Source organism: Aphelocoma coerulescens, chromosome 3, assembly GCF_041296385.1.
Source record: "Aphelocoma coerulescens isolate FSJ_1873_10779 chromosome 3, UR_Acoe_1.0, whole genome shotgun sequence".
NCBI lineage: Eukaryota > Metazoa > Chordata > Aves > Passeriformes > Corvidae > Aphelocoma > Aphelocoma coerulescens.
In genome coordinates, this window is record NC_091016.1 from 123,592,218 (window position 1) to 123,609,697 (window position 17,480).

Sequence of the window (17,480 nt, forward strand, 5' to 3'; positions counted from 1 at the left end):
TTGGGATTCAGTTTGTGTTTAGCAAAGCAAAACCCCTGAGCAAATTAGAGTACAAAAGCCCCAGCTGAAAAACCAAACAGTCTGAATTGTTAACAGTTTTACCTCTGCATCGTTACACTCATTATCCTCCATTTTGCCACATAACTCAAAAGTTCTACAACTTCACAACTGTTGGTTTGTAATTTTTGCTGTTAGGTTTAGAATCTCTGACCTACTCCTTGAAATTTTGCTCCTTTCTCTGAAATTTATTTCTTCTTCTATTTTTAGAGGAGGTTTATTCCTGATAGTTCTGTTAAGGTGTTCTGGTTTTTTTTTTGTCCAGATTTGTTTTTAAAGCCTGGAAATTTGGCTACCAGGCCAGTTTATGGCTTGAAGATAAACCATTTCAATCTTCAGTAATACTTATATTTTAACATGCAAAAAGAAAAATTACAGCTTTTGCTGTATTACTAGAAATGCTTCAGCAAAGTTATTTCTGAAATACAAACAGGAGAATTTTTGTGGTGTGATGGAAGATTTCTACTGCAATCTCTGTTGCTCTCTGGTTTATCTTAATAAATTAGGCCAAATGGTCCTGCACTTCTGCATATTTTATAATTTATTTGCAATGATCCTGGGTATTCAAAGCTCTTTTTTCAAGAGGAAATGTTCCAGAGTTTGAGCAAGTTGGCATTTTTAATCCCAACATCTTCATTTGGCAAACTGATCTTGATTTTTAAATGGCCTCTTCTAAAGTGCGGGGATTTTTTCCTCACAGGGAGCGAAACGGAGAAGCTGACTCTCAAAATTTATGTATTATGTATTTTTGCTAATTATGCTTAATTAATTACAGTTAATTATACACCTAATTATGCTTATTAGAGGATACATTTATTTTTATTTTTTTCCCCTTTTGCAGGTGAAAGCAGAAGCCTCGTGGGACTCCACGGTCCACGACTGCATCCAGCTCAGCAAGGGGACGGCGGCAGAGGAGAGGGTTTATCTGATTGTCAGAGCCACTGTCCAGCTCAGCCACCCTGCAGAGATGCAGCTGGTGCTGCGCAAGCGCATCTGTGTCAACGTTTATGGCAGACAGGTACAGCTCCTGCAGCCCTTCCCACTTCCCAGGACTCAGATTTCCTTGTCTCTCCCCTCATCTCTCAGCCTGGATGGAAGCGCCGTATCAGCAGAGTCCAGCGAGGCTTTGAGGTTCCAAGTGGTTTTCCTGGTATCCCTTGTATTGTGGGTGATGACACAGCTTGTTTTTTAAGGCTCTGTGGCATCTAAGTGTAAGAAGTTTAGTTATTTCTCTATTAACTCCTGAGTGTTTTATCACTGGAAAAAGTGGGAAGAGTTAATTTCTTGTGAGCTCAGAGTTCATATTTTGCATAAAGGAACTTGTGTGTTTCCCTAGTCCTGTATTAAGTTCACACATTGCTGCTAACCCTTTCTATTTACAGCTACAGGTATTTAGAAATCAACTAGGAATAGTTGGAGGAGACATCCCTTGTGTTAATTCACCAGAGTTAATCACTCTTGGTCCTTTATGGTTTCCGGCTGGTGCTCTTACAATAATGTGTAGATGGGAGCAGGGTGTCTGGTAAATGGCAGGCAGTGAAGTTGTCATTCCATTTGCAGCATCATGCCCTGAAAACAGTATAAATCCTGAGAACGATGGGGGAGGAAGGAGTTTGTTCAGCATTGTCTCAGAACCCAGCCTCCCCTGGCAGTGATAATGACAAAGCAGAAAGCCTGGATTGTTATTCTGGTTGCACATCTGTAGTTAAAATCTGAAGCAGGAGCAAGGAGAAGAGGTGTGGTTACACTCAGACACCCTGCAGGCAGCTCCCCATGCTGGGAGTAGAACCCCAGTTCTTGGTGCTTCCATCTGGCAGAAGCTTTTTCTCAGCAAGGGAAGAACAGTGAATTTTTTGTCATATGGAATGGGAGACTGTATTGAACAGATAAATTAAACGTGCCAATAATCACAATCATGTGAAGTCTTCATCAATTCTGTTTTCTATAGATTTAGTCAATGCTGGTTTTTACTTTCATTTGACACAGAATCTTTGGCTTTCTTGCTGTTTTTCTAAAAACCCCTGTCAATAACCTTTCCTGGGAGTTTGTCTCAGCAGCATCTTTGAATGACTCATCTCTGCATTAATTCAACAGTCCGGTTCTTAACCCTGCAAGGCGCCAAGTCAGCATAAACAATGACCATGCCCCTTAAATCATTCTTCATAACGATCTCTTTGGTCAAGAATTTAATGTCTGTACTTGTCAATATTCAAGACAAGTCACCTAGGGCTCTGTCAGGAAAAAAAAACACCTCTAAAAGCAGCTGATGCTTGGTGAAACAGTCACCTTGCAAGGAAGGAAGTGAATCCTTCTCTGTATCTACAATACAGGCAAGCGAATTATTTTCTCCAAGTTAAAATCTTTGCCTCTTACATATTTATTGGTTGGAGCTTGGGCTTCTTTCATTGTGAGCTGTGTTTATTTCAGCTGGAATCTGTTAATCCACGTTTTCCCTGTGTTTCCTCCCCACAGGGTTTTGCACAGAGTTTCCTCCGAAGAATGTCCCCCCGAAGTTCCATCCCTGGCTGTGGCATCACTTTTGAGATAGTCTCAAACATTCCAGAGGTGAATAAGAAATCAAGAGTGCCTCAAATTGGCCAAGAGCCTCTAATTTTGTGCTTTTCCCCCTCATTTTGAGCATTCTGGCTCTTGCTGCTTCCAGGATAAGCTGTGGTTTGTAAAAGATGGAGCCCATTCCTTCACACGCTGTGACTTAGCAGCAACCTCTGTCTTATCAGTGTCACTGTGTATTTTGTTGAGTGAGCATCTATTTGCTCAGGTCCTTGAAGAGACAGTTTGAAGGGAGAGGGGGGAAAAAGAGGGAGGAAAAATGGGCAGGTGAAGTGCCTGCTGTGGAGAGCACAAGAATCTGTGGAAAAAAATAACAAAGTGGCTTTTTCTCAGTAATGTCTTTATGCATCTCTTGATTCCTGAGCATTTCCCAGTTAGATGCTAATCCTTTCCTTCCAAAGAGATGCTCTATCCGAGCACTTGTGAAAACATTAACACATGAAGAGCCAAAACTCTGATTGCTGCCTGGCTCTTTCGTGTTCTGCTGCATTCTGTACTCTCTGTTGAAATGCTTCTCAAGCAATGTTCTATTTTTTTTCTTCCTGCAGCTCAGTTGAAATTTTGTTTTCCTCTCAGGTTAGATAACGCCCCAAATGTGCTTGAGCACTTTTTAATTATGAAATATCTGAATGCAGCCCTTTTGCTAATTAATGGCAACATCTCGCTGTGAGACTCTCAGAAAGAACCCAAAAAGCCTCAAAACAATAACCACGTACAGCTTGAGATGTCTGTGACAGTGGTAGGAGCACCCGTGCAGGTTGCATGGCACAGGGTGTTTCTTTGGATCAGAATCTTAGAGTGGGTATTAGGAAGAAATTTTGAATAGATATTAGGAAGAGATCCTTTGCTCTAAGGGTGGTGAGGCAGTGATTGCCCAGAGAGGTTCTGGACTGTCCGTCCCTGGAAGGGTCCGGGGCCAGCTTGGACAGGGCTTGGAGCAACCTGGGATGGTGGAAAGTGTTCCTGCCTGTGGCAGGGGGTGGAATGGGATTTAAGGTCCCTTCTAACCCAAACTGTTCCGTGATTCCATGGTTCTCATTTGCCCCTGAGCTTAAGGACAAACAGTGCTGAACTGGTGCCACGTGGTTGAACAGTGCGTTTTCTCCGGGAGTGATGTGGGAGATGTTGGGTTTATTTTAACAGGCTGCCATCTCATTTCATCTCCCCAGGATGCTCAGGGGGCTGAGGAGCGGGAGGCACTGGCCAGGATGGCAGCAAACGTGGAAGATGCAGCTTCAGCTGACTCTGAAGCCTACATTGAGAAGTACCTGCGGAGCGTCCTGGCCGTGGAGAACATCCTCACCCTGGACCGGCTGCGCCAGGTCTGGCTCCAGGGCTGCAGCAGGGAATGCCCTGAGAACAGTGGGAGCAGTCCAAACACCCTCCTGAGTGCACACAAGCTGCCAAACAACCCCAAAAACCACTCCAGTGCACACCTCAGCCTCCCAAAACCTATGGCAAAGATCCACGGAAGCAGGGATGTCCTCGCTCAGCTCCAGCATGGATGGGGCTGAGAGTTCTTTGTTCAGGGCACACTTCTGGGACACTTGGTTTGGTTTTAAGGCTGTTCATTGCTAATTCTGGTTCAGAAAAAGGAGTTGTGTGGCCTTAACTTTTGCTTTCTGAAGCTTCAGCAATAGTTTCTGGAATTGCCAGTGGAATTTCTGTCATTTTGCCCACATTCTACCTCGAATTCACCAAAGCCATCCTGCCAATAAAAAAAAGACATTGATTGGGTTAATTTTAAGTGCTATAACTTGATCTGTTTACCAGGAAAAATACAGGAGAGAAAAACATTTATTGAAAATTGTTCTCCTGGATATAAATTATGCAAGCACAAAGAGAAGAGTTATGCAAAACAAGCTGAAGCTTGTGCCTGCCCACTATAAATTCATGGGAAAGTGATGCACTTTAAATATTGAAAGCAAGTTCCCTGTCATTTATAATTAGTTTAAAGGATTAAAATAGGAGCTCAGCTAGGAAAGAGAGTCTCAGTCTTTGCATCTCTGTCATCTCCTAGAATCAGGACTAGATGCAAAATCCTACATGTGCCAATCAGCAAAATACCAGATGTTAAAATTTATCCATTCATAATTTTAGCCATGTGAACTTTACAGACAGCAGCCTGTGCCACATTTTATTTGTATAGACAAAGCTATCCTGGGATGATCAGAACTTTAATTCTTGCTAAATACACTTTCTTTGTTTTGCTCTCTGTGACTGACAGGAAGTTGCTGTAAAGGAGCAGCTGATGGGAAAAGGAAAACTCTACCGCAGGAGCCTGAGCTCCCCCAACGTGAATCGGGTGAGTTTTCCCTGCTGGCATCTCCAGCAGCTCCACTCTTTATTCACAGGTGCTGGAATCATGGAATAGAGCAGTGAATGTCCTTCTTTTTCACCCCCCTGTGCTCATTTTTGAGTGTGGAAGTTGCAAAGTGCAGACAAAATCTGCCCATATTCCAGCTGCTTTCGTCATACAGGCAAGTCCCTAAGTCCCCATTATCTGAAAAAGCAACATAAAAAGAACTTTTGCTTTTTTTCTTCTTTTTTTTTTTTTTTCCTGAACACTGGAGATTTTTCATTCATTGTCCAAGTTGAAGAATTTTTTTTCTCTTTTTCTTCAGAAGATTTGAAAGCAAGTTGCAAGTATTTGCTGAACTTAAGCTTTGCACCAGTGTTGTGCAAAAGAAAAGTAAGACTTCTGCTGCCCAAAATTTGGAAAGAAATCATTTGATAGAACTGGTAATCAAACTAGTGTCAAATTTTGGCTCCTCCCAGGTCAAGAATTAAAATTTCACTTTGTATTTCTTGGATTTTAATTCTCCTTTAACCACAGAACTGTTCCTTTTCAGCCTTATGAGTCAAGGGGCATGGTTAGGAATTTTTTTAAGTTCTTGTTAAGAAATAATTCTGCTTCTTTTAACTCTTCCAGCTTTCTGCAAGCCGCCAGGATTTAGCCCCCCCTTATAACCTGAGCAGTAACAGGGTGAGTATCTGCAGATCTCCTGGTAAAACTTCAGTAGGAAAAAAAAGGAAGTGACTCCACTCTGCCAGTGATTAGGAGCAGAAATGGGAAATGTCTGTGAAAAATGGGGCACCCCATGTGCTCCTGGATCCGTGGGATTGCTCCTGGCACAGAAATAGGTTTGGATGTGCTGCTCTGGACCTCTCTGGGGAAGTTCCCAGGTCTTCCTTGTCCCAGCCCCTGTGGGATGGTCAGGAGCATTGTCCAGCTTTACAGCTCTTCCAAAGCTTTCACCTGGGTGGAGGGAAGAATTCTGGGAGAAAGGAGGAGATTTGGGTCCCTATTTTAGTTCAAGTCCACCCCTAGACAGAATAAAAGCCTGTGGAGAAAAAGTCTGTGACCATCCAGTGGTCCTAAACTTGTGGTGGGTGATAATTCAGCCCATTCCACTCCTTAAAAACACCAGTATAGACCCAAAGCATTTCTTTAAGAGGTGAAAAATTAAATTTAAGCTTATTTTCCAAATCCTAGATCAGCTGAAGGATCTCTTCCTGATAGATATTCTGCCCAGCAAGCGTGGAGTCATTTTGAGGGGGAGAATCTGGTGGTGACAAGGCATTTTAATGCATAATGCAGTTGCACAGAATAATAGAATTTTGATGTAGTGCTCCAGCATTGGTTGCTAAATCTGCTACATCTGATCCATGGAGAGAATGCTAAAATACATGCAGGTGATAAAGTGTTTGTAGCAACTTCTGTTTGGAGAGAACTGTGGGATGTTTCAATATTGTAAGGGGTTTTTAAAGCAAGAATTAAAGATTAGGATTCTTAATGATTTCTGTTTTTCTCCTTCCTTCCCCTCGATGATTTCTCTCATTGCACATTTCAGAGCCCAAAGGTCCCAGCAGAGGTAATGCATTAGGTCCACCTAATGAGTGGGATAATAATTTTATCTCACTATAAAGTTGATTTTGCTCACTCACACGCTTTTATTTCCTGCTTTGAAGATGCTGCTGGTGGTGCCTCATTTGCATAGCACAGAGCAAACGAGTTTTTCCATTGAAATCCTGTCATTAATGCAGCGTGAACTGGTACAAAGCAGAGAACTTTCTCCTTGGGTGCATCTGATGGGTTCTTACAGAGCTGGAGCTGTTTAGGGCCATTTCTCACAGATTTTTGGACAGGGTGAAGTCATTTCAGAAGAAAAAATAGACATGAAAGCAAGCAAGTATCTAAATATCTGCCAGGGAATATTAGCCTGGAGATGAGATAAACTTTAAGACTTTCTCCCAAATCTTGCTTAGGCTTTATGGCTTTTATAGTTCAGTGTGGGCAACTCTTGATTTCTGTGAACAAATTACTTTTAAATAATACTGGGCCAATGGAAAACATGCTTGTCCTTAGTTTTGTGTTGGTGCTCTCAGAGGAATGACCCCCTTTCCCAAGCTTTGGTTAACTGGAATTACTGGCAGTGGTTTGCATGAGGTTTTGCTGCTCTTGGCCGTGGTTGTAGTTGCTGACAGAGACTCTGTGCTGCAGGAATGTGGAGCTGAGGTGGCAGAGCTTTGCTTGCAGTGAGCTTCAGTCCAAGGCACTTGTTCCTCAGGACATGGAGGTGCAACCTCCCCAGCCGGGAATTTCTGGTTTTAGATGGATCTCTGGTTCCAAGGCCAGGCTGGACAGGGCTTGGCACAGCCTGGCTTAGCAGAAGTGTCCCTGCCCTGTGGAATTAGGTGATCTTCAAACCCTTCCATCCCAAGCTATTCTGTCATTCAGTGATCCCATTTCCATAGGAAGATGAGCAAAAGCTTTTGTAATCCGAATGAAATAATAACAGATCCTTAAACGTCCCTTAAACGTCACAAAGCTCACTGGTGAGATCAGTCCTGTCCGTTTTTTAGCATGAAGGATTTGAGAGTGGCTTGATAAGGCAGAGTTTTGGCTAAGCTGGATGTCTTTGTCCCTTGATGAGAAATTTGGTGGCAAAGAAATCTTCTCCAGCAGTCATGGGTTGTCATTTCATTGTTATTTTACCAGGAATTGGGTGTTGTTTATTACAGTAAGCCAATCCCAAACAAGTTATTTGTTGTATCACAGGAAACAGCAGTCACAGGACAGTAACAGCACCTGAACTGGGTGCCACAGTATTGATGGAAGCCCTTGGCACATTGCAGAATATTCCTCTCCTTAACTTTTATTCCATTACTTTATTTCTCTTTCTGATTATCTCTCTCTGTTATTCCTTGCATTCCTGTTGCCTTTACCATGGATTTTTTAGCTTTGTGGAAAGGGCTCCTGAGTCTCATTCCTCTGTGTCAAGCACCATCCATGGTGGTAAAGTTTGGAATGTGGGTGCTGCTCCATTCTCCAGCACTCAGAAGAGCCAGGGCTCATTCCTCTGTTAAAAGGAAAAAAAAAAAAGAAAAAAAAAAAGGAATATGAAACAAGCATATTGTATGAGTTGGAATAAGAATTAAAGATGGTGTCAGTGCAACCAGAACAGGCAGCTTGAAAGTTTCCAGAATTAGGGCATGGATTCATCCTGCAGACTTTGTTAGTAAAAACATGGATGGGTGGTCACAGCCTCCTGAAGAGCTGGAAAAGTCCTTCTCCAGGACTGGAGCAGAGGTGTGGGATTGGCGCATTTTGGGGGGAAAAAAACACCTTGAAAGAATATCCCCGGGTGCTGACAGCACAGAGAGATTCCAGGGAGCAGGATGACTCTCACACTGAGCTGTGCATTCCTGGGAAACATTGAAGCCAGCATTGGGAATTTTTAATAACTCCTGAGATGAAGCCTCCCCAGCTGGCTGAGAAGGCAAGGAGCTGTTTTCTGAATTTACTTCATAAGAGTTTTATGGACTTTCATGTTGTCAGCAGGACTGCACGTGGGCTCACCTCTGGGTTCTGTCTGCTTGCTTAAATGAGAAAAAGGCAATTTTTACTGCTGTTATCACTGCAGATGTGGTTAGGGGAGAGTGAGATGAGTTTGATTTCTCCTTGCACATCAGCACTTGTCAGGTGATGCAGGGGTATTGAGTGTCTGAGTGCTGATATCAGATACAGGGGATGAATTTTCGTGTTCGAGGGGGCTTTTGTTGGAAATTTAATTTAATTTAATTTAATTCAGTTGGACACTGAATTTAAAAACTGAGTTGACTAAACTGGATGAATCAGAGGCACGATGAATGGAAGGCATCTCTGAGGTGTTTTACAGATCAGACTAAATCACATATTGGTGAAAAATGTCACAAGTTGCTTTTAAAACACCTCTGACAAGAACCATTTTGTCTTGGACAGTTGTCCTTCCTTTCCCAAAGGTCCAGTATTTGTAGCTCAAAATCCAAGTAAGACAAGATGGTGCCATTCAACCTTCAGGTTTTTTCTGGGAACCAGAGTTTTTTTCAGCAAATTGATAACTGTGTAGATTGAATTTGAATAATCCTGCTGTTCATGAGAACAAGTGCCTTTTGTCCCAGCTGTGTGTCCCAGCTGTTTGCTTGTATTCCAGTGCTATGTGGTCACCTTTTCCTAAGCCTTTTCTGAACTGCTGAAATAATAAAACACAAGAACTATTCATTTCTCTTACCCAGTGGCTGCATTTTAATGGTCTGTCAACTTCAAGGAAAGATTTGTCAGGTAAAAGCCTCCAGATGACTTAGGCAGTGATCATCCCTACCTGCCCTAAAGGTTTTGTGCATGAAATAAATTCCCTGGGGTTTTTCATGGAGGATGTGTGAAAGAAGAGAAGGCAGAGGAGAAGGTGTTATAAAAATAAACCACTTTATAAACATCTCTGCATTAAAACACATCAAGGGACTTGCGTTCTTCTGGTGGCTACTTTTGATTTGTTAAATTAAATCACTTGACCTCTGTTTGGTCACTTGGCAGAGACCAAATATATTCATGAAATGATGACTCCTCTGGGCAAATGATTTACAAGCTTTCTCTCTTTCTCTCACCACCCTTCTTGAGAGAGAAAAGATTCACAGCACTTAAATAATAATAAGAATAGACTTTAAATTTGTTGCGTTGCAGTTGGTGAATGCACAAAGCAGCACGGGAGTGTGCTGGATGACATCCAGGTGGGAAACTTGGGAACTTCATCAAGTTAATGTAGTTAATAGTTCTTTTTATTTTTATTTTATTGATATTGAGATGGGTCATCTTTCAATCCAGCTTAGTAAAATGATTATTCATTAATTCCCTCTGCACAATAGCTGACACTTCAGTTGTCTCCAGTATTTTCTTTTCCATATGTTTCTCCACCTGGGTCCCTGATCAACCTAATTTTGATGGTTTGTTGTCATCTCTGAGTTGAGGGTCACAAATCTGACCTTCAGGCTAAAATGCTGATCTTTTCACTCTCCCCAATGCGAGTGTAATTAAAAAACCCAGCATGTCTTAAGTAAACAACCACACAAAAATCTTTTACTCATTCCTGTTCTCAGGACCTTCATTTTATTTAGCCTGGCAAAATACTTAAAATTATTTAGAAGTAGTTTTCCATAGTACCAAGGCTGAAACAAAACTTCCAAAAGGTCCTAAAAAAAAAAGAAAAAAGGCCTTTCCTGTGGGAAAAGTCACCAAATGTTGCCATTCTTTCTGTACAGGATGAATATTCTGAAAGGGTTCTGCTGGTTCTTACCTACTGCATTTTTTCAGCATTCCCCAAACGGGGCTAGAAAGTCAAGATATTTGCCTGAAATCATTTTTTTCTTGGAACGGTCAGTGAAGGGCACTTGTGACTCAACAGATCATGACTCAGAAAATGATTTAGTTGCTCTTCACCTGCATTCAGTCCCTGTTCTACTACACTACAATACTCCTTAAATTTGTAATACTCGTTCTGTTTCTTCTGTCTCTGTGCTCTCCAGAAGCACTTAGGCTTGGCTCAAGATGTGTCACCTTAATCCCTGTGTCTTTAAGTGGATCACTATCCCAAGATCCAAAAAGATCACTCATCAAGCTTTATGTTCTCCAAAAATGAAGCTTTCAGATGCTTCCCACCCTTCTGTAGCTCTTTTTCCTCATCCATTGCCAGCATCTACCAGGCTGATGGCAGATCAGGCCAGGAGGCAACAAAACCAGTATTTCAAGATTATTTTGAGTCTTGTGCTGTTTGCTTGGAGTCTTCTGTTCTTTATTAATCTCTGCACATGGTAAGGCCACCTGGGAGAGAAACCTGCACTAGTAGAAACACAAAAGCCAAAAAAATGAAGGAGTTTGGGGATGAGGAATAGGAAAGATGGTTTCATGGAAGCATTTTGTGGAGCTTTCCAGCCTCAGACGTGACTCTTGGACTTGTATAAGACATAAATGAGTTGCAGGTCAAAGATAATGCTGGAATTGGAGGCTTAAGGCATGGGCAGGAAGAGAGCAGGAAGCTTTCAAGAAGGGCTTAAACACCAAAGTTCTCAAAAGTAGCAGACTAAACAACCCCCTGCTGCTCCCAGCCCGGGCTCCATCAGCTTGACATTCAGGATGGCTGCCTCAGTGACCTCAGACATCCATCAGTTATCCCAAATTCGACTTCCCAGCTGCAGCACTTGAGTGTACCTGGAGCAGGAGGGCTGAGGACAGGTCCTGCTCTGCCCAAGTGCAGGTTACTTGCTATTCAAAGCAGGAGAGCTTCCCTGGGACTGACTTATAGATCCAAATGGAAATGATTCCTGCCCTGGGCTGCTCACTGTGACCTTCAACCCATTGGAGAAATCTATTCCTCCTATCCTGGCTTATTTATTATTTGTGAAACATTCATGACTTCAAGTTCCAGTTAAGATTAGTTTGGCTGCCTGTCATTTTTATGTTCAAGGTCAGTTTAATTCCTTGCATCCAACAGTGGGAAGCTTCTTGAAAAGGCACATTTTCCCCCTCTTCCTCCAGGAAAAAATACTGGAAACTTATAGTCTGGGATGCAGCAGGTCCATCCATCCCTTGTAACTCCTTTTTAGTATGTTCCCTGCACATTTTACTGTGGAAGTATTTCTCTTCCTGTTCTGTCTTTTAAAACACAAGGAAAATTCAGGTGTACAATAAAATCCAGATGTTGCACCAGCCATAGCAAAACTCTTCACACACACACACACACACACACACACACAAAAAATAGTATCAAACTTCAGTTTGTATCAGTTTGGCTGCACCATCCTGTCCTTGCAACCTCTGATCATGGAAAGGAGAAGCTTTGGAAGCTCATCCTGAGAACATTTTGCCACCTGAACAGGACAACACTTTCCCACAAGACCCTGAGACTCCTTGAAGAGTCTGAGACTGGACTTTTTTGACCCATAGACTCATAAATGGGTATTGAATTGCCCTCAGGTCTCCTATAAATGAAGTAAATGAGAAGGAACTGCTTTGGCAGGCATTGCATGCATGCCTCCCTCAGACGTTTTCAGGACAACCCCATGGAATTTTGGTTTCCCTTCCATCTCTGCACACCCAGTTTGGTGAAGCAAAACCAAACCCTGTCCTGCATCCACATGAAACTTCCAGCAGAGACACACCCTGGCCAGTCACTTGGAGTAATCAGACAAACCTGTGAATGATTTTACCTATCAAGATGAGAGAATTAGTAAAAAATGGCTTTTGCCACGTAGGTTCTTGACACTCACATGCTGATGGGAAATAGGGGCCTGGGGATTCTAATCTCTGTTAGCCAGGAGGCTTTGTCACCGAGCCAGTTTCTAGCTGTGAGTTTGAGAGGAAAGTTCCAAAACCACAGTTTTGGACCTTTTTAAAAGCAAGAGAAGTCACCCTCATGTGCAGAATGGTGTGTGGGATCCATGGGAAAACCCAACCAGAGAGCCTTGGGATCTTGGGAAAGCAAAGGAGCTGCTCTTTTCTCTGTCAGTGTTTCTTCCTCATCTGCCTCAGGCTCTTGTAAGACTGAAAATAATCTTCTTTTATCTTCACTAACCATGGGTCCAAACCCTAACCTGTCCTGGTCTTTTTTGTGGCTCCTGCTGTCCACAGCTTGGATATTCCAGCTTTCTCTTTTCCAGGCTGTTGGAAAACTTGACAGTGCCACAGCTGCTTCTTCTTGATCTGATCAACTCCTCCTTTCTCTGACTCCAGGCACAAACATCCAACCTTTAGGTCTTGTATTTCTTGTCTTGTTCAGAGCTCTGTCCTCACCCCTTTTTCCTGACACTGCTTCCACTACTCCTGAGCAGATCTGCAAAATAGTCAGGAATTTTGGGCAGACAGTGCCATATTATTTTCACCTGGTTGTAACATACCTTCCAAAACAGAGCAGCACAACTGAGTGAAATATTACAACTGTGAGGTCTGGAAATAAACTTCTTCTGTGCCTTTGTGCTGAGGGTGCTCATCTTTGCAGGGCTGGGTCTGCCAACTAAAAGCACCTCTGGGGAAGGGTCTTTCCTCAGCTCTGGCACTCTGAGCTTGGCAGAGGGGCTGTGCAGGGTGTGTCAGGATTGCAGTGCTCCTGCTGTTGTGCTAACTTGGAAAAATAAAACTTTTTTTCCCCTCTAGGGTCGATGGGAGAGTCAGCAAGATGTGTCCCAAGGTGCCACAAACTCCAGTAGAGGCATTAGCCCATCTCGTACCTCCCTGCCGGGCTCTGGGCAGCAAAACCACTCTCCTGATCCAGGTAAGAGCTCTCCTACAGCTCAGAGAATTCCCTAAAAGAGAAATGAAGTCACTGCAGCTCCTGAGTGTCACAAAAAGCTGAGCTGCTCTCAGAGAGTGCTTTCCCTTGGATAATTCTTCAACCGTAGAAGCCATCTCAGACTAGAAAGAAGAGGTTTTTACATTTTTTATAGAGGGTTTCGGGTCAGCTTTGGGTTGTTTTTTTTCCCTTTCTCCAAAGAATAACTGTTTTCATATTTTAATTTTTTTTTTCCAACAGGTATTGGTGGCCTGGCTGCTTCCTACCTGAATCCTGTCAAGTCCTTCGTGCCTCAGATGCCAAAGCTGCTGAAGTCCCTCTTCCCTGTCAGAGACGAGAAAAAAGGCAGGCAGAGCTCTCCCCTTGCACAGCAGGTAAAGCATTAAATCACCCACGAAATTCAATATTGGTGAGTGCTGCTGGACTTGCTGGCAAAGAGCTGTTTTATAAAAGTTGTTGCAGAGCAAACCAAGCTTTTAGGCACAGCAAAGCCTCGTGATCCACTTCCCCTCCATCCTGTCCAGGGACAGCGGAGCTGCTGGAACTTATTGATACACCCTCAGCCCACTTGGCTTTTTACAGGTGCCAGCTCCACTCCCAGTGTGATTTATGGGCCTCCCACTCGCAGCAACAATAGTGAAATTTATGAAGGGCACTTAGTGGTGTTTGTGTATTGCCAGGAGGAAAATGTAATTCTATTTTTAATTCCTTATTTCATATCCCATCCCCTCTCACCCCTCGCCTTTTACCATCTTTTCCTGTCTACTTGGGGCAGTTGTGTTTGTTCATTTTTATCTATTCCACGTGTCAGGGAAGCATTTGATTTCCTTTTTTTCTTCTGGGTGTTGTGCTGCAGAGCTCCCACCTGCTCCAGATGGGGCTTCTGTGCTCTGAGCAGAAGTGAATGCATGGTCAAACTGACTGAAAAAAACCCTTCTGTCTTTTGAAAAGACACCAGATGAAATAGAGAATCCCATTATAAATAATATAATCTCCTTCATTTGTGAGGCTGTGGTTTATTTATCAAGGAATATTTCCCTATAAAGTAAATTTTGAAGGTTCAACAGACTGCTGTGAAGATGAATCTGGAGCTGGATCTCATGTGAAAGTTTTTGGGAGTCCATTCTGTCCATGCTGGCTCTGCTCTCATCCTCTTCCCTTGCCTGGAGTTCTGGAAGCTCGTCACTTGTTAACTCAGACTTTTCCTCAACTCTTGCCATGCGGACAAACATTTTAAAGAGTATCTTCCTCAAAACACAGCAAAACAAACCCTACAATCCCTGAATAACTCTTTTTTTGTGGTTGGATCCAGGTATTTTGTTCTGTTGTTTGCTACAACTAAATTTGCCATTCCAAGAACATCCCGAGACCACAGGAAGTTGTTTTGGCATAGTAGAAATACAGTAAAATATTAAATAAATAGAGCAAAAATAAATCCACTAATACTTGAATATTTTTTAAAGTAACTTATGACACATCTAGCACAAATAAGAATGAGGCAGATTTAAAATATTTTTGACTGGGGATTCATTTCACATTTTCGTGTTGCCTTTTGCTTGCTGTTGAGGCTGCAATTGTACAAACGCCCTCATCTATGAACTGTAGAGAATTAAAATGAAGGTGGTGGCTTTCTTTCAAGGTATTTGGGTGTGGAAAGATGCAAATAGGTGCTCTTACAATTGCAGTGAGAGCCTTTCACACCTTCTTGAATTCTCTGTGAATCAGTGAGAGCTGAGAGGAGAATCGAGGCCTAATTTCCTGCCTCTAGTCTAACCACCTGTTCCCACTCCTTTCCTGTTCAAGATCAGTCGTGGATGATTTGTCTAGAAATCAAGTTTTAAACTACAGAGACATCTCTTTAATGAGATTTTAGTTTATGTTATGCATTACTATGGAAAGTCAACCAGGTCGTGATCTCAGTGATTTTTAATGGGAGAGGAAATGCTATTAATGCTTTGTTTTTTAAAATAATAAGAGGACTATGGGATGCTTTAATGCTTGGTTGCACTGGAAAGCAACCCAGGCTTTCCATGACCACTGGATCTGTGTAATCAAATGCGATTTTAGAATCATTCTCTGCTTTCAGGTTTTGCAGTGGAACCAATCAGTTGTATTGCAAAGACACTTCCCTGGTTTCAGAGGTTTTACAAATTCCTTGTGCTCTATCTGTAAGGAAACAGGGCTTCTTCACTGCTGTCAGCAATCCCAGGGAATCATGGAATATCCTGAGGTGGAGGGACCCAGAGGGATCATTGATCCAACCCCTGGCTCTGCACAGACATCCCAACAGTCCCACCCTGTGCATCCCTGAGAGCGCTGTCCCAACATTCCTGGGTCTCTGGCAGCTTTGGGAATGTCACCATCCCCTGGGGAGCTGTTCCAGTGCCCCACCACTCTTGGGGAGGAAAAACCTTTTCCTAATCCCAACCTAAGGAAAGGTGCACAGAAGAGAGAGAGAAAACCTGAAGGAATTGCCCCAGAATCAGCTCCAGCTTCTTCTGTGCAGCACAAAAATAAGGAGGTGCCTTTGCAGCAAGCCTGGCTTGAAGATCATAAATATCCCATCCCATAATCTCCCGTGCTGCTTCTTTCTAATGGCCTGAGGATGCAAATGTGGGCAGAGGAATTGAGCTGGAGGTGGTGATGGATGGCTGAGGGACACGGGGGGCTCGGGGGGTCACTGCCAGGCCATCAGCTTTAGCACCTCATCCCTCACCTGCCAGAGCCAGGCAGGCAGCCAGGAATTCCTGTGGAACTGGAGAAACTGCACCACGGAGGGGACACAAAAATGATCTTTCTGAGTCTCAGAGAATACAGAACAGCACCTCTAGGTCTGTGGGAGAACAAAATTGTAGTGCACAGTGGCAGGGGACATAAATAAACATGCAAGGTGGGAGAAGTGGGTGGTAAACTGCAAAAGTACGAGGGGGAGGCAAAGCCAAAAAGGACTTCCTGGCTTTAATTCCAAAGGAATCTGAGCCTTAACTGGGAAGTGCTGGAGTTTTGTTGCTCTAAACAACAGTTTGGGAGAGCGAGGTTCAGGAATAGAAATGGCAAAGAGGATGGAAAGATCTAAATCATCCTTTCCTGGCTGGAAGCTGAGATATGGGGAGATCCAGGTTGGATTTTGGGAAAAGGTTCTTCCCCCCAGAAGGTGCTGGGGCACTCTGAAGCAGCTCCCCAGGGAATGGGCACGGCCCCAAGGCTGCCAGAGCTCCAGGAGCACTGGGACAATGCTCTCAGGGATGCACAGGGTGGGATTGTTGGGGTGTCTGTGCAGGGCCAGGAGCTGGACTGGATGCTCCTGGTGGGTCCCTTCCAACTCAGGATATTCCATGATTTTTCAGTTTCCAAAGGAGCAGGACTGAACCTTTATCCAAGTCTGGAGTTGAATTTAAGTTCACCATGACCATTCCAAGTGGGTGCAGTACCAAATCTCTGATGCTGTGCCAGTAAAAAAGGAGATCAGTTCTGATCAGTCATTACAAAAATACACTTTTAATTTTTTTAGCAGCTCTTTATTTCATTCCTGCCCATTGCTTAGAGCGGCATCAACCTTAAAGCAAGTGAGCCCACACAAAATGATCTTCACAAAGTGATCTTCCCTTGTTTAGAGTGGTTGCTGGAGCTTCCAAAAAACCAAAAAAAAGCAGAGGCATCCCAGTCAAGGTGGTGGCAGTGAACAAAATTGCTGTCTTTGACCTTCTGCTGCAAGTTTAGTAACTAATCTGGAGAATAATGAACCGCAATTAATGAAATCTGCTCTCGTATTCAAGTGTGTTTCTCAGACAGCACATAAAATAATTGAAAGAACTTCCTGCTCTCTAATTAGTTAGATTGAATTAATTTGGCATAATAGGATTCTTTATGTAACTCGCAGAACGGCTTCCGATGAAGCTGTTTATGTACCTAAAAGATTGGGTTCTGATGAAGCTGTTTATATACTTTCAAGTTAGAAAATGCCTCTTTTCTCCTTTATCTGGTGCCTTTAAATTAATTGCCAGTAGTCTGTAAATAAAAAAATAAAATTAAAAAAAAGCCAACAATTGAAACCTTTCTCGATGGCTGGAATTGCTTTTTATTCTCCCAGCCTGTTCTGGAAAAAGCTGAGAACCACAGAGTGCAAGATTTGGAGCCTTCTGCCCCTCACTGCTTGTGGGGAAAAGCTTAGAATCCTTGTGTAAAACATGTAGGTGGATGGAGAAGCAGAGTTTCATCTCTCTGTGCTTAATTATATTATGTAGGAATTGA

The 17,480-nt window shown here is 43.0% G+C and overlaps 1 protein-coding gene across 3 annotated transcripts in view; it reads left to right on the forward strand.

Annotated features, from left to right (window-relative positions):
* KIF13B (kinesin family member 13B) overlaps positions 1 to 17,480 on the forward strand; it is a 120,446-nt gene that overhangs the window by 87,769 nt on the left and 15,197 nt on the right. For 2 of the 3 annotated variants that reach the window (XM_069011851.1, XM_069011852.1), the window contains exons 31-38: positions 899 to 1,075; positions 2,530 to 2,622; positions 3,798 to 3,950; positions 4,856 to 4,933; positions 5,561 to 5,614; positions 6,483 to 6,503; positions 13,094 to 13,211; positions 13,470 to 13,603. In XM_069011851.1, coding sequence (XP_068867952.1) covers positions 899 to 1,075; positions 2,530 to 2,622; positions 3,798 to 3,950; positions 4,856 to 4,933; positions 5,561 to 5,614; positions 6,483 to 6,503; positions 13,094 to 13,211; positions 13,470 to 13,603 — 828 coding nt within the window. The remainder of the gene's footprint in view (positions 1 to 898; positions 1,076 to 2,529; positions 2,623 to 3,797; positions 3,951 to 4,855; positions 4,934 to 5,560; positions 5,615 to 6,482; positions 6,504 to 13,093; positions 13,212 to 13,469; positions 13,604 to 17,480) is intronic. The other variant, XM_069011853.1, reaches the window with a different exon arrangement.